The sequence below is a fragment of the Rhineura floridana genome, chromosome 14, assembly GCF_030035675.1.
Source record: "Rhineura floridana isolate rRhiFlo1 chromosome 14, rRhiFlo1.hap2, whole genome shotgun sequence".
Classification (NCBI taxonomy): Eukaryota; Metazoa; Chordata; class Lepidosauria; order Squamata; family Rhineuridae; genus Rhineura; species Rhineura floridana.
This window is the reverse complement of record NC_084493.1, coordinates 20,604,504-20,620,125: the sequence shown is the minus strand read 5'-3', so window position 1 is coordinate 20,620,125 and position 15,622 is coordinate 20,604,504. Positions and strand designations below refer to the sequence as shown.

The following is a 15,622-nucleotide window of genomic DNA, read 5'->3' as shown; positions in this document are numbered from 1 at the left end:
TTTCAGCATTAGCTGTTTATCCCAGGAGACACCTTGCAAAACACATCCCAGTGAAATGCTTGTTTGTCTCATAAGAAGAGCCTTGCTGGGTCAGATCAAGGGCCAGTCTTGTCCAGCATTCTGTTTTTGCGCCTTTCCAGTGCATAATGCAAGTGGGATCCTGTATCTTGACAAAATTCAGGGCCCCACAACGTATAGGTGCTGTGCTTAGAGACCATCTCCATTGCATTACACAAGGCCGAGCACAGTGGTACGTTCTTGCCTATGGAAAGATGTCCCCCAGCTTGCAAGGCCATGTTGCTTGCCCACTCTTTTAAAAGAACGAGTAAAGCAGGACTTCCCCTTGGTGGAAGCACGTGTAGTCTTAGCCCTAATCCTCAGCAGGTGGTGGTAAAGAGGAATTTACTAGAGGCTATTTTGTATGAGCAGCTCATGTTCTAGTTGATGACATTTCCTCCTCTTTCTTGTGCCCCGTGCAGCTTGTGAAGTCCTGGGAAGCATTCCTACCGGAGGCAAAGGCTATCTCCTAACCAGGCCAAGCCAACTCATGCCCCTGGACTGACTTTGCCTTTACTACGTTATACCTCTTGGCCTTGCACATGGATCCTGCAGAGCTGAGACTCCACACCCAAAGGAGCAGCTTCTCCAGCTAGTAACTCTTCTTCTAACTGTATATTTTTTCGTTTAGGTTCATATACACACACACAAGCACACACACACACATATATATATATATATATATTTTCCTATTGAAGAGACTAGTTCCCTGCTTAAAAAGTCAAGGCCCGCGGTAGGTAGACGACTGTGGGCGCAGGGGTTAATGTGTATTCTTTTGGACTTTGGTATTGGGCCCAGGAATGTTTCCTGCGACTCCTGTGGTACCATGACAACTATGTAATAAAACTTACAATCAGGGCAAAGTGGCTGATCTGTTCTTATTTCTGTATTGTGGTAACTTCTGGCAAGGAGGTGTGATGGAACAAATGTGGCTGTCGACGGAATAGCTGTGTTCTGGGGAAAGCGAGCATCTGCCAGAGAGTCTGCCTGTTCCTCCGTGCTGTAGCCATGCAGGCAAACCCCTGTCACTCTGCAGCCGGAGCTGGCAGTGTCCTTCATATGGCCCAAACCTTATTGATGAGGTCTTGGGGGGTGTGTGTGTGCAGGTGGGGGTGTTGTGAATATTCAGCCATTGAACAGGAGAGAATCTCTTCCACATCTGCCAGCCTACACTTCCCCATTCTGTATCCATCAGCCTCATTTTATCCCAAGTTGCAAACTCTGAAGACCTGCATACATTTCTAGCACAGGGAGCTGATTCTGCCTAAGAGGCTTGCTGCTTCGTTCAACCCTGTCCCTTTGGCAAACGGCCATAGCTCAGTGGCAGAGTATCTGCTTTGCATGCATTAGGACCCAGGTTCAGTCCCTGCCAACTCCAGGTAGGGCTGGGTATGTCCCCTGTCTGAAGCCCTGGAATGCCACTGCCAGTCAGTGTAGACAACACTGAGCTAGATGGACCCAATGGTCTGACTCGGTATAAAACAGCTTCCTCTGTTCCCTTGGTTTGCGGGCAGGGGAGAGAAGATGTTTGCTGCCCACTCTCTAAATCAGACTCTTCCAGGGATGTTAAAAGACACGCAGCCAGACATTCTCTGACACTTGTTCAGGCTCTGTTGTATGGTTTTTAATATGAAAGATTCCTTGTGTGTTTGGCACCTTTGGCTTGATTTCTTTCTCTCCCCTCCCCTAGCCGCTGATGTGACTTGGAAAAACCAGGGCTAAATTTTCCAAATCAGTTCAACCCTAACCATTCCCTTAAAAGTCCTGTGTACTTTTTTATTGCCTTCTGCTGTCAGTTCTAATGAGCTAGAGCCAGAAGTCTCTATGTACTAAAAGTCTTGTTATAAAAGAAGAACCTGTAAGTTGTGTGCTGCTGTGCTATCCCACTATAACTTGGGCTGCTCAGATCTTCTGCCCTCAATCCCTTGGCAATCAGGTAACCTGGCAAAATCTGTAGCCTGCAGAGCACCACTACTTGGTGTGGGTACCTTTTCCTTCTTGCTGGCCTAGGTTAGGATTGGGGAGGGTGGTTATAAACCCCACAGATGTTCTGTATACTCAGCTCAAGGAAACACGAGGTAATGTCATGTAAGCCAAAAGGATGGGTTGTGGATGGGGGGGGGAGAGGCTGTGTGTTAAGCCCCCAAGGTGTTTGTTGCAGACTGCTGCACCTAAAATAGAAGATGGGGCAAGGATTGGGTTTCCCAAAAGTCCTTCTGTCCATTCAGCCACTGACCCTCTGATCCATTTGTAGACTGTCCATAGCAAGCAGATAAAACTGATGCTGTCCCTGTGCTCGTGGGGGATCTTAAAAACTGGACCAGAGATGCCATTGAGGGCACTTGCCAAGTGTACTGCATCGGGTTGGTTGCTCATTATTATGGTTGGTAGACCAAAGTTGAAGGCATTACAGATTCAGATACAGTTTGGTATATAAAAGAAGAGAAGCCAGCAACAATACTAGGATATAAGAGCATCGGCTCCTCTCCCCTGCAAAGGCTTGAATTTGAAACTTTCTTTTTTTGTAAAAAGCGACCACCAGATGTAATACATAATAACTAACTGCACATGGTCAGAGGTATAGCAGGGCAAGCGTAAGGGGGTTCAAAGCGGGGAGGGGAATACTCTAGCTAAGTGCCAGGGGTATCTGAGCTTTAGCTGGTGAATTTCACGCTGGAAAGCGACTTAAAACTGTTGACGGGTTGTAATTCAAGTCAGCGGAGGAGAGTGGAGTTGCCATCGAGGCGGCGTTTAGCAGCTCCGCGGCGCCCCCTGCTGGTGCGAGTGAAGAGAGCGAGATGCGACGGGGCGGATCTCGACGGAACAGGGCGGAGCAGCTGTGGCCAAGCAATGAATGAGCCCACTCGGGGGGGGGGGCTTGGGCCGGAGCGAGTATCGGCTCTGACTGCGAGGGCGACGGGATGAAGCTGGAGGTGGCGGTGCCCTCGGTGGGGCTGCGGATGTCCGAGCGCGACCGGAGTCCAGAGAAAGCGCGCACGGTGAGTGGTTAGCGGCAGCTAGCCATCCTAAGAGCACAAGGAGGGGGGCGAAAGCTTTGTAGTTCTGGCAGGGTGAGAAGGGATAGTCCCCACCCCACCCCGGTATCTCTGGAGGGGCTTTGAAGCTAGCCTGGGCGCGCCTGCCGTCTGGCGGAAAGGTCGCCGCCTTCTGTGTGAGCTGGAAGAGAGATCTCTGCAAGTCCCGAGGCAGCAACATTTACAAGTCCCTCGAGCAATAGGAAAAGGTGTTGAAGTTGCTGGCGGAACTTCGCAGAGGCGAAGCGAGGACTTCTCAGTCGTGCCCATGAAGAAAATTTTAATTAGTATATGTTGGTACTGTTTTAATCTTAACATTTTTAAATTTTAATGTTTTATATTGTTGTATGTATATTGTATTTCTGATGCTGTTCTTGTTCTTGTAAACCGCCCAGAGAGCTTCGGCTATGGGGCGGTCTATAAGTTTAATGAAATAAGTAAATAATAAATAAATAAAAAGGCGAGTGAAAAGAAGCAGCTCGGTAAGGAATGGACTTGTAGACTTGTGTAGCCTGGGACGCCTTCAGACGTGAAAAGGCGTGCAAAGCGGTCGGCGTTTTGCGAGACGCAAGACGCGATTTTAGATTCGATTGGAATTGTTTCTCTCTCTCTCTTTAAGTGATGCGAAAACGAGTTAGACTGTGTCTCCATCAAAAGAGGTGCTTGGAGAAATGATGGTCGTTCTCCGGACTCTCCTTCAGTGACACCGTGTGTCACACGGTCCCCCAACACGCAGGCCCAAAAATGTCATCTTAGATGATTAACGGATTTAGTATAGCATCAACTCCTGCACCAACGTAGGGACATAGCAAAATGCCTTCTAGTGAGGCCATATAACATAGTATTGTCTACCCTGACTGGCAGCAGCTCTCCAAGGTTTCAGACGGGTCTCTCCCAGCCCTACCAGGAGACACCAGAAATTAAACCTGGGACCTTCTGCATGCAAGGCAGATGCTCTGCCACTGAGCCACAGCCCTTCTCTAGGGCTGTACCAGAGATGTGTGAAATGTTGTCCCAAATTGGCAGGTACGCACTTGGTTGCAGAGCGAGAAAAATGTTGGCTGTGAGGTTGGAGAGAAATTCAATGCGGAGTGTGATATTTGTATTAAAGCTTAAACATATAATTACAGTGACCCTTCATATGTCGGAATTCTCTATAGAGATGCGTAGCAGAGTTGCGTAGCGCTGCGGAATGGAGAGTATTGAGCAAGCTTAGTTTGTGTGTGTTTGATTCTTTGCTTAGATTCTACCTTCCCTGCAAATTAGTCAGGCAGAGACTTTAAGCTTTAAAATAAGAAACAACTACTTTATTCTGGAAGTACATGCTTGATAGGAAAGAGTCCTATATCTAGCTAACTGGCTATGCTGGACCAGCCTGCACTGGTCCTAGTGCTGGCCCTCATCCTGGTTGAGAGGAGAGACAAAGAGAAGATGTCTGCTCCCCTCTGGAGAGAAAGAGAACACTGAGAAAGGAACTGGGATCAACATTCCTTTGCTTATCAGCCTAGCAGGAAGGGGAGAGACAGCAGAGGATCAAAGGGATAGGTATAGCCTCAACCAGCAAGAGGTCTAGCTCTCTAGCTACCCCCTTATTAACCCCATGCAGCCTCAACCGACCAAGTTGGAGTTGAACCTTGTACATTCCAACATCATATGGCAGTGTTGGTGATAGTAACAATCGTAGTGGGATACAAACCCATTATCTCTATTCAGGCCACAGGTGATAGAACTGAACTTCTTGATGTGTTAATTCAGCTTAGTTACTGAAGTTGTCACTATGGAAGGCACCTGGTTTTTTAAAAAATCCTAGTTTCATCGCATATGTTGAGTGTTAGTTGATTAATCCACTGAAGTTACCGATGAACAGAAATAATCCTGAAGCAAAAAATTGTTTTTTGTGTTAAGACAATTCCTGTGTTTCAGAAGAGGCATATTTCCCTGGGTAAAAGGAATGAGGAACAACTCCCATCATCTCTGACCGTAGACCATGCTGGCCGGGGCTGATGGAAGATGGAGTCTTCCAGATTGTTAATCTGGTGGGGCAAAGATTCCATACTACTCTTATAAGGCTTTCAAAGGCAGGGAATGAGGTAGCTGTTAACACAACCATACCATGGTGATATTCACGATCCCCCTTCTGTTAAAAGATTAGAGCTGGGCTGAGAAACCTGTGGCTCTCCAGATAATGGTGGAGTCCCATCATTATCTGGAGGTCTGCAGGTTTCTACCCCAGCTCCAATCTTTCAACTCCCACCATCCCTGACTAGGTGGGGCTGACAGGAGTTGGAGTCAACAAACATCTGGAGGGCCAGAGGTTCTTCACCCCTGGCTTGGAGAGATGTTTATGCTGATTGATAATGTTCAGAGGAAAGCACCAATGCTTGCAACAAGTAACATGAACCAGCGGGGGGTGGGAGAGATAGCAAGGCCATTTTTTCTTTCCTTGCTGATTCCTTCTTTAAAAACAATTTGTCGATAGATTGTTTTTCTCAAGCTTTACTTCCTTCCTCCTCCATCTTGTGAGCTGTGTGTGAGTGTTAACCTCATGACTCCGTAATTGCCACAAGTATGTCTGTACTCAGAATGGCTTTATTTCCCAGTTGTAATGAGCTTTAAGTTTCTTTATTCTTTCAACCACCTGTCCGACCAGACTATTCATTTCTGCCCTCTGCGGCAATACATTCCAAACTTCAATAGATAATAGATATTTTGAGACAACAATATAGAGAGTCCAACAATACATATTAAAAATAATACATATTTTTCCTGTTGCTTGTGCTCTCCAGTGTATGGCCTGCGAGAGGGAAGAGGATGGAACATCTACCCTCCAGTTGCCATAATAAAACACCTACATATGCACCCTGCAGGAACTTATTTTTGTTTTGGGAAGAAACCATGTTGCCCTTGCATGTGGCAGGACTCGCTAACATAGGAACAGAGGGAGCTGCCTTATGCTGAATCAGACCATTGGCCCATCTAGCTCAGTAATGTCTACACTGACTGGCAGTGGCTCTCCAGGGTTTCAGGCAGGAGTCTCTCCCAAGCCTACCTGGAGATGCCGGGGATTGAACCTGCAGCCTTCTACACGCCCAGCGGGTGCTCTACCACTGACCTGCAGCTCTTCCCAGGGGACAAGAGGCTGGCAGAGTGGCATTGACCTGCCCCTGCTCCTTGTAGAACTCTAAACCTGGAAGGTTGTTGAAATCTGTAAGGCAGGATTTATCCGCCACACGCACATACATGATTAAGCTACGTAACCCAGGCTACAAGGAGCCAGGGGGCACAGAGTGGCCACAGTGCTTGGAGATGACAGGTTTTCACGTGGCACCTACTATAGGCCATCTTGGGACACTAGGGTCAGGAAGCCTGTTAACTCTAAAACTAGTAATGTGTAGTGGTTAGAGCATCGGGTAAGGACCTGTGAGACCAGGGTTCAAATCCCCACTCCGCCGTGAAGCTTGTCAGTCACAGTCTCTCATCCTGGCCTACCTCACAGCGTTGTTCTGAGGATAAAATCAGGAAGAACCATGTACACCACCTTGAGCTTCGTGGAGGAAAAGTGGTATATAAATGCAGTAATAAATTTAAAAGTGGTATGGATTGACCTGGACCTTTGGAACCATCTAGGTCAGTACGGTGTACTCTGACTGGCAGCAGCTCTCTGGACTCTTGGGCAGAAGGAATTTCTTGTCCTAAACCCAGGACCCTTTTAAGCTGGGGATATCAAGGGTTGAACCTGGGACCTTCTGCATGCAAAGCATGTGGCCTTCCACGGAGCTACAGGAAATCGGAGATGCCCATTTAGCAGACTGTGGATCAGCTTTCTGCGATGCATCTAGCAGGGCTAATGCAAACATGCACAGGCCAAATGAAGACCAGACACTTAGAAAAGTTTGTGGTGAAATTGAGACGTCATCTGTGAAATGACCGGTCTTGTTTTCAGGGAGGGAAGTGTACATTGAAAAGCTCGTCTGCATCAAACTTTCAGTGAGCTCAGCATAAACAATGATGATTCCTCTCTCCTGGTTTCCTTATAGGTGGCATATAATCTCTGTTTAGTTAAACTGGGCGTGGTGATGGTGGCTCTGTGCTCCAGCTGAAAGGAGCTTTCTTTCTTTTTCCCTTTAAGGAAAAACAGTGCCTAAGTTACTGGACCATATAATGTTGTATGTGGCACATTTGGCATAGGAACCTGTGGAGCTGTCTTATGCCATTGGTTTTTCTAGCTCAGTATTGTTTACATGGGCAGCGACTCTCCAGGCTTCCAGCCAGGGGTCTCTTAGTGATGCCAGAGGCCAGGGCCGGCACCAGGCATGATTGGGCCCTTGGGGACCAGCCTGCCCAAGCCTGCAGAGCTGTACCCCAACAGCCCTTCATACAGGCAGCTTAGGCTAATAAGCCTGCCCGTGTGCCCCACCTAACTCTCTTGTCATGTGAATGATGTGTGCGCATAGCGTTCATGCCTGCTGTCAATCAAGATGGTGTTGGGGGCATCAGCCCCTTAGGGAAGACCCCGCTGCCATCTGCCGCAGATCATGGAACGGGAGCACCATCCTCCCACCCTAAGGAGGAGTCCTTCAGGGGGAGCCCTGGGCTGCAGGGGCCCTCAGCCAGGGCCCAACCTGGCTGCCCTCTGGTGCCAGCCCTGCCAGGGGCTGAACGTGGAAGCTCCTGCATGCAAAGCGCATATTCTACCACAATGCTATGGCTTTTCTATTTTGAATCTGGTGTTTTGTTTTAAAAAGCAAGTTTCATGACCTCATGGGAACAATAATAGGCTTGATCAGGACTTGGGAAAATCTCAGAAAACAGAGTAAGAGTGATACAGGGATTCCACAAGTCAGAGGGTTAGACTTCAGTGCTCTGCATATATTCTTGCCTGTCCAACTCAATGTGGGTTGCTTCACCAGCAGGTGACAGAAGTGGAATAAAAATTAAAATGAGGTTATATATGCACATTTGTTTAACGTGAATCACAGCGTGGTTTTCTTTGTGGCTCTCCGTTGCTGGTCAAATGAAGGTTCTTGTATAGGTAGCCTAGATGAAGAAGAAAGAGCTGTGTGCGTTAAACATAGTGGGATATATTTATTAAATAACCTGTTGCTGCTGCCACACTAGCTTTCTGTGAGCGGGGAGCTTTTGACATGACATTGGAGCACTGGTGCAATGGTTAGAGTGTTGGACTAGGATCTGGGAGACTAGGGTTCAAATCCTCACTCAGCCATGAAGCTCACTGGGTGGCCTCAGGGCAATCGCTACCTCTCAGCCTAACCTACTTTACAGGGTTGTTGTGAGGATAAAATGAAGAGGGGGAGAACATGTATGCCACTTTGAGCTTCTTGGAGAAAAAAATGGGATATAAATGCAATAATAAATAAATGAAAATGGGGGAATGCTCAGACTGATTTTTTTTTCATTTTCTTTTGCCCTTATCTCAAAATTTAATGTATCACATCTTTTTACATTGCTGACCACAACAGTTTACAACCCAAAGAGAGGACTGTACGATATGCTTCCCCCTCCCCCAAACACTTGAATCTGCCGAGTGGAGGTGGGTCTGCTTCCATAATAATTTATGGTGGCCAGCAGTGAGTGCTGGGTGAGTGGATAGCTGCTTCGGCTGTAGATAAACTAAGGCTTGGGGCCAGGGGCTTTCTTTTTGCTAAGGGGCCGAACCTGTTGGTTTTCTTCTTAACTGCGTGGCACCTTAGCTATGTCTGCACAGCTCCTGGGCCCAGAGCCTCTGAGAGGGAGATGAGCCTTGCATAATCACCTGTGCTATGCCCGAGGAGCAGAGCCAAAACCTGGCTTCAGAAAGGCGTTTGCGAAGTGCCATTTGATTAGGAGAGAGACCCAGCCATGGTGCATGGCGGGGGAAGAAAGCAAAAGGACTGCCCTACTGCTGCTGAAAGTGAACACAGATCTCATCTGTCTGGCAGTAGCGGCACTGCTTGGAGGTGTGGGCGAGTGGGGGGCAGTGGGAAGGAGTCTGGGTGAATTTGACATACCCGTATCTAATCTTTCAGGTGTTCAAGGTAGAGGTCTTGTGCAACGGGAGGAAGCATTGCCTAGAGAAGCGCTACAGCGAGTTCCATGCCCTCCATAAAAAGGTGAGGAGTGGGGAATGTGCAGCCCTTTGCAAGTTGTTGGAGTGCAACTCCCATCTGCTCAAACCAGCATGGCTGGTTGTCCGGGATGATGGCTGCTGGACTCCAACAAAATCTGGAGGGGACCATGTTGACTGCCCCTGATTTAGAGCATTGGATATTTGTGTGTGTGTGTGGGGGGGGGATTCTAGATTAAATATTTTCTTGAAAGCCCACGTTGGTGGTCTTCAGCCAAGATCTCCAGCCTCATCGGGGCTGACCCAAACCTTTCTGCCCCCTGAGGCCAAGGACAAGATGGCACCCCCTTCATTCCACAGAAGCAAACCAGCCTAGCAGTTGAATCTTACGTTGAACTTTGCAGCATCCTTCACCATTCCAGAGGGCAGCCAGCTAGTGTAGCAGATGAAGAGCAGAGCACATCGTACACATAGCTCTGTTCTCCCACTACTTCCCCACCCGATGGCTTCCGCTGCTTGAAGCAGCCGCTTCTTTGCCTAATGGTAGGGCCAGGCCAGAATATGAGGTCACGTACATCCCATGCTCTTCTACCGCTTTTAACAGTTGTGGAGAATCCTGGGAGCTGTAGTTTGTTCAGGGTACTGGGAAGTAAAGGTGCTGTGAGGTCAGCACCCTGAACAAACTACAGTTCCCAGGATTCTCCACGACTGTTAAAGTGGTATTAAGAGGGCTTTAAAGGCATGGAGTGGATGTGACCTGATGGCTCCTGGAGCTCCTTTGATGCCAGCGTAGTGACGGGAGGCTTCTGCTCTCTGCTTTCCCCCTAGATCAAGAAGAGATGCAGAGTCCCAGATTTCCCACCCAAGCACGTGCCCAACTGGATGATGAAGGTTCTGGAGCAGCGGCGGCAGGGCCTGGAAACTTACCTTCAGGTAGGTTGCACAGCTGGCAGCCCCCGGGGTTTGTGAAGATGAGTCGGGAACAGCCTCCCTAGTGCATATCCCTGGGAGCAATGGTGGCTCCCCGTCAGTGGAATCCGTGCCGGATTTCAGTCTGAACTTTCAAGAAGCTGTCTAAGGTGCCGAGAGTTTGGACTGAAACCCAGAGCGGATTCCACTGCCCCACTGACATGGAGCCACCAGCCAGCCCTGCCTGGGAGTGCTTACTGGGCCTGGTTGCTTTGTTTGCTGCAGGGTGTCCTATTGTACAACCGGGAGCTTCCCAAGGAACTGTTGGACTTCTTGAAACTCTGGCAGTTTGAGCAGGACCACAAGGCCGGCAGTCTCGGGTGAGTGTTCCACAGAAGCCAGACGGAGAAGGAGGAGCAACACTTGCCCTTTGCAGCAGCAAGCAGTTCAAGACCTAGGGGGAGACCCACAGCTCAGTAGGACAGCATCTGCTTTGCAGGCAGAAGGTCCCCCCAGCGGCATCTCCAGGTAGGGCTGGGAGAGACTCCTGTCTCAAATCCTGGAGAGCCACTGCCAGTCAGTGTAGACAGTACTGAGCTAGCTGGACTAATGATCTGACTCAGTATAGGCAGCTTCCTCTGTTCCTAAGATTGATCGAGGATCTGTCTTGTTGTGGCACTTCCAGGCCCACCCTGCTTTTTCCTTTATATTTTCCCATGTTTCCTTTTTTTGTTATTGTACTTATACTCCTCCTTTCCCCTGCTGAGTTTGGCTCCCAAACGGCTTTGCACAACTCCAGCAAAAATCCGACCCAAGAGGAATGCTCTATTAGGGATGGATGGATAGCCGTCTCCTCTGGACGCCGTCTGTCCAGGCTCTTCCCTGCAGAAGGAGCTGCACTCAAAATGCCCATCCGCAGACGCCTGCCCTTGTGCTGATCTAAAACCATCCCTGGGCATTTGACGACTAAGTGTAATGGGGTATCCATCTAACTAGTTCGTCAGCGTAAGGATTTCTGCTTGTGCAATGGAACTCCCCCTCCTGCAAAAAAAAAAAATGCTCTGGAGGGTAGAGGGAACCCCCAGGACAGATTTAGGGGACACACGTGGGAAGGAGACAAACGGAATTTCCGTTGCGCAAGCATGCAGCCTTCTGCTGGCAGAACTGTCTTAGAGCTTAACCCTAACCCTGAGTCGATCCAGGCATATGGGCAGCCATCTCTTGGTTTTCCATCTCTTCCAGGCTCCCAGAGTAAATTAGGCATTTAGCAAAAGGGGTGGGGAGCCTGACCCTCCAGATCTTGTTGGACTTCAGCTTCTATCAGCTGCAGGCAGCATGCTCAAGGATGATGGGAAATGGGCGTCTGGCAACAACCTGATGGCCACAGGCTTCTCATCCCTGCCTTAGAAGCTTCCACACTCTCTCCTCTCTCCAGCAGCAAGCGTTTTGTATGGCTAGGGTGCTTTTGTTCCTGCTGACATTTGTGAACATCTTGTCAAGGAATTCCGGGCTCACCCGATGTCCTTCTTTGTAGGTCCCTCGGTGAGATTTCCTTGCAGGACACAAGGCAAGTGGTTCTCTGTCCCAGCGTTTTGCTTCCACTGGTGGGAGTCAACCAAAGAAGGGAAGGGCCTTTGTCTCCGTGCAGGGCGGGTTCTAAAGGGCGGCCAGGTTGGGCACTGGCCCGAGGGCCCTGGTGCTACAGGAGCCCCTGAGGGGCCCTCAGCTCCCCTTCTGCAATCCGTGCCCCCCCACGCCCCCCCTAACCTGTCAGCCGGATTTTTAGCATTGCCCTTAATGAAGATGGCAGCCGCAGCTTCCCTAAGGTACTGAAGCTGCCGCCGCCATCTTAGTTGATGGCAGAGATGTGCACGTGTAGCACGCACGTGTGCCATCAACAAAGATGGCGGTGGAGGCTTCATTCCCCTTAGGGAAACTGCGGCCGCCATCTTCATTAAGGGCAATGGTAGGGGGGCCTTCTACAGGAAGGTGGATGTCCGACGACTCTTCCCCAGATTCCTCCTCCTTGCACCCTGCCTTTCTTCCACGGAACTTGCAGGTGGTATCTATGGATGGGGTTAGTCACCTGGTCTCCTAACAGTCCTGTGGGGGAGGAGCTTAGGCTGAGAGTGATCAGGCTAAGGTCACCCAATGAGACTCATTGCCTGAATGGGGACGAACTCAGGGCCTCTCCAAGTCCCCCCTCCCTGAAGTACAACACACATGGGGTGTGTTTGGGTGTGTTTTCAGCATGGCAGCACTGAGAGCGTGCAGGAGCTGCTGCTGGAGCACAAGAGACCAGGCAGTTGTAACTTGGCCAGCAGTGGAGGAGAAATTAACTGTCTCCTCTTGCAGGAGTGGCTGTCTCATGTTTGCGCAGCTTAGAGCAGGGGGGTGGACAGGTCACTGACAAAAGCGGCGGGGGCTCCCTTCTCTCTTTGCAGCCCCAGCTACCTACTCTCCCACCGGCCTGTCATAAGCTTCCATAGTGATCCATATATACTCCCGTCGTCAACAGGTATTATTTACTATTATCATTATCATCCGTTCTGGTCCCAGGTAGCCACTTCCTGGAATCTCTTTGGGGGTGGTTGCAGAGAGGAGCCAAGCTCTCGGTGCCAAGTGCCTGTTGTCTAGCAAGAGCTGGGGGTGCCTGTATTTGGGGTCTACCAAAAGCGCATTAAAAATACTTTTGTCGTGTATAGTTTTCCCTATGGGTGACAAGACAGCCGGGGGCTCCCCGTCCCCTGGGTCAGCAGGACTTGGGCAAGTGGATAAAGCGTTCCCTTCTTGCTGAAGGTACTTGTGCAGATACTGGTTGTAAGCTAAGAGGTTTCCCATTGCTCAGGTACAGGGCAGTTAAACAATGTTACCTGTGACAACAGGATGCAAAGGAAACCACGCATGTGCCAATTACCCTTTTCTATTCGCAATTAAAATATAGGTCCCTCTAGCCCCACATTAAATCTGGCAACATGATCTCACTTTGCGAGCAGACTCTAGAATTCTGTGCTAGATCTGGTGTGAATGCAAGGAGGGAGATATCCTTTCTGTCGTCTGCGGGGGGGGGGCGGTAGCAGCTTCAGTAGCCTGGGTCAGAGGGGCAGCTTTGCTTCCTACGTTCAAAAAGAACAGGAAGAGGCTTCTGCTCTTTTTTAAGGGGCTTCTGCCTCTATCAACTCCCTCCTCTCCTTTTTCCTTCACTCAGCCGTGCTTCCGGACACGATCCTGTGCGGTGTGCTGCAGGGCTTCTACGCACCCAAGACAATCTTCTGCCTGGAGTCAAAGCTCTTAGTGGGTCCCAGCTTGAGACCGCAACGGACTCTGCTACCTGCTGACTTGCCTTCTGCTCCTTTGTGACTGATCCCAGCGGCACTAGGACCAGACACAGCTCTCTTTCTGAAAAGCAATCCTTGGACTCCTCCTGTGCCTTGGAAATAAACAGGTGGGGCGGGGGGCTGAGGGTGCAGCTTATCTGCTGTGGGGGTCATATTTTGGCTGCACCCAGCGCAAGAGAGACAGGTGAAGGTCAGAAAATGCACTAGATTGTTTTGCTATAGGGGGCTCAATTATATGCACCCCAGTTCTGCCTTCAGGTGCCCCAACCTGCCCTTGAGCATCGCATATTACTGTCAGGGCTGGTTGTCACTCAGGGCAGCTGTGGAGGGAAATTGTGGCTTTCCACATGTTGCTAGATTACAGCTCTCATCGTCCCTTAGCATTGACAGTGCTGGCTGGGGCTGATGGGAGTTGAAGTCCAACAGGTCCCCCATCACTGATAACACCGGTTAGGGGCTCCAGCTGGTGCCTGTAATGACAGGTCTGGCTCACGATATGCACATGGCAGCCAGATTGTATGTCGGAAAACACTTCCGGGTGACTGTTGTAGCTGCCGATTTCTGGGTCTTTGAGCTAGTGGGGAACTTTAAAGGCACGGGAGAGTGAGAAGCAGCTGAAGTGGGGGAGAGCTGCTGGCCTTGCTCCAAGTTTGGTGGGCCTGAAGCAGCAGCAGCTGCAAGCAGGTACTGTCTGTGGCTGACTCGAGGCCGACGCTAATAATGCGAGATACGCCCGCAAGGTCTGTATTGCAGGGGAGTGCCATGTGGTTGGTGTCGTTTGAGCATTTTTTCAGCCTGTAATCTAGTCTTCATGGAGGCAGCATTTGCTCCTTCATCACAGATGAGAGATACAGATTTGCCGACATTGCATGGATATGGGCCGAAGCATGGCTGAAACTGTAATACAAGGGTATCCAACATGGTGCCCTCCGGATGCTGTTAAATAAGGTGTGGGGAACCTTTGGTCCTCCGGCTGTTGCTCAATGACAACTCCCATCATTCCTGGCCATGGCCCATGCTTACTGGGGCTGATGGGAGTAGTTGTTTAGCAACAGCTGGAGGGCACCAGCTTAGGGAAGGCTGCATTAATGTGACACGGGCTTGCATAGCACCCAGAGAAGTATGGGACTGTTTTGCCAGCACTGCAGGAGGCCAGGATCTCCTGTAAACCATTCCTGTTGGGGTCATCCTGCTAAAGAAGATAGCTGCTCTCAGTGGAGCGGATGGTCTACATTAACCAGAATGACTACGCAATAAAAACACTACCAGAGTTGTTTTGAAACATCTGTATTTGGGAGGAAGAAAAGTGTTTCTGGAGTGGTCGAGCGGCTGGTCTGTTCCCACTGCTAAACCATGGTTTATTCTTACATAGCTGAGTGAGGCAGTTGGGTTAAATGCTCTCATAATCAGGGCTGCGGAGTCGGTACGCCAGACCTTCGACTCCGACTCCTCTATTTTTCTACTGTTCAACGCCGACTTCTTCATAAATGGCAAATGTATATTAACTAGTAGTAACAAATTTACTGTAGTAAAATGGTAGCACAAGGCATTTTATCACCACCACGTGAATCCAGAGCTTGGAAAAGTTACTTTTTAAAACTACAACTCCCATCAGCCCCAGGGATTGGGCTCGTGGGAGTTGTAGTTTAAAAAAGCAACTTTTCCAAGCTCTGGATTCACATGGTGGTATTTTACTACAGTAAATTTGTTATTACTAGTTAATGTACATTTGCCATTTATGAAGGAGTTGGTACATTTCTACCAACTCTGACTCCACCCAAAATTGCTCCCGACTCCGACTCCACAGCCCTGCTCATAATATGGAGAAATAAACCACAATTCAGTTTCTTTCCCCGATTCCTGGCTTGTTCTTAAGTTTGAACTAGGAATTGCGGTTTCAAAACACTCTAGTTATACAAGGCAGCTTCATAACTAAAATGGTTGGAAGCTGGTTTGCTTTGCAATCGACTATAGATAGCTTGTAGCCCTCCCCATGTTGCTAGAGCTGTTAGGGAGGCTAGGAATCCAGCAACATTGTGAGGCCCACAGATTTTCTACTGCTGTGGTTGTGTACTTCAAGCCACGATTCTTGGTTTGTATAGGGAAAGTGACACAGAAGCCTTAGTTTATTCTTCCTCCTGGTCACAGAGTGGATGGGGGAGCATGCTGGGATTCATACAGGCCTATGAATGTAACACTAAACCATGGTTTAGTTGAAT

General features: G+C 49.3%; 2 protein-coding genes across 3 annotated transcripts in view; both read left to right on the top strand.

Moving 5' to 3' along the window:
* Nucleotides 1-920, top strand: part of SNX1 (sorting nexin 1) — a 36,169-nt gene extending 35,249 nt beyond the window's left edge. Inside the window, exon 15 of the mRNA XM_061595307.1 lies at nucleotides 480-920. Within this exon, the coding sequence (XP_061451291.1) occupies nucleotides 480-530 (51 nt within the window). The 3' untranslated portion in view covers nucleotides 531-920. The remainder of the gene's footprint in view (nucleotides 1-479) is intronic.
* A 1,998-nt stretch (nucleotides 921-2,918) lies between these two features.
* LOC133369684 (sorting nexin-24-like) lies at nucleotides 2,919-14,960 on the top strand. 2 transcript variants are annotated; one of them, XM_061595123.1, is made up of 8 exons: nucleotides 2,919-3,056; nucleotides 9,119-9,202; nucleotides 9,985-10,089; nucleotides 10,351-10,445; nucleotides 11,600-11,632; nucleotides 12,510-12,583; nucleotides 12,771-12,864; nucleotides 13,274-13,355. In XM_061595123.1, the coding sequence occupies exons 1-7, from the start codon at nucleotides 2,979-2,981 to the stop codon at nucleotides 12,860-12,862; spliced, it is 561 nt and encodes a 186-aa protein (XP_061451107.1). In that variant the 5' UTR covers nucleotides 2,919-2,978; the 3' UTR covers nucleotides 12,863-12,864; nucleotides 13,274-13,355. The 2 variants fall into 2 exon arrangements, with proteins under 2 accessions (XP_061451107.1, XP_061451106.1); XM_061595122.1 differs by lacking the exon at nucleotides 12,771-12,864 and having other exon boundaries at nucleotides 13,274-14,960.
* Nucleotides 14,961-15,622: the final 662 nt, after the last annotated feature.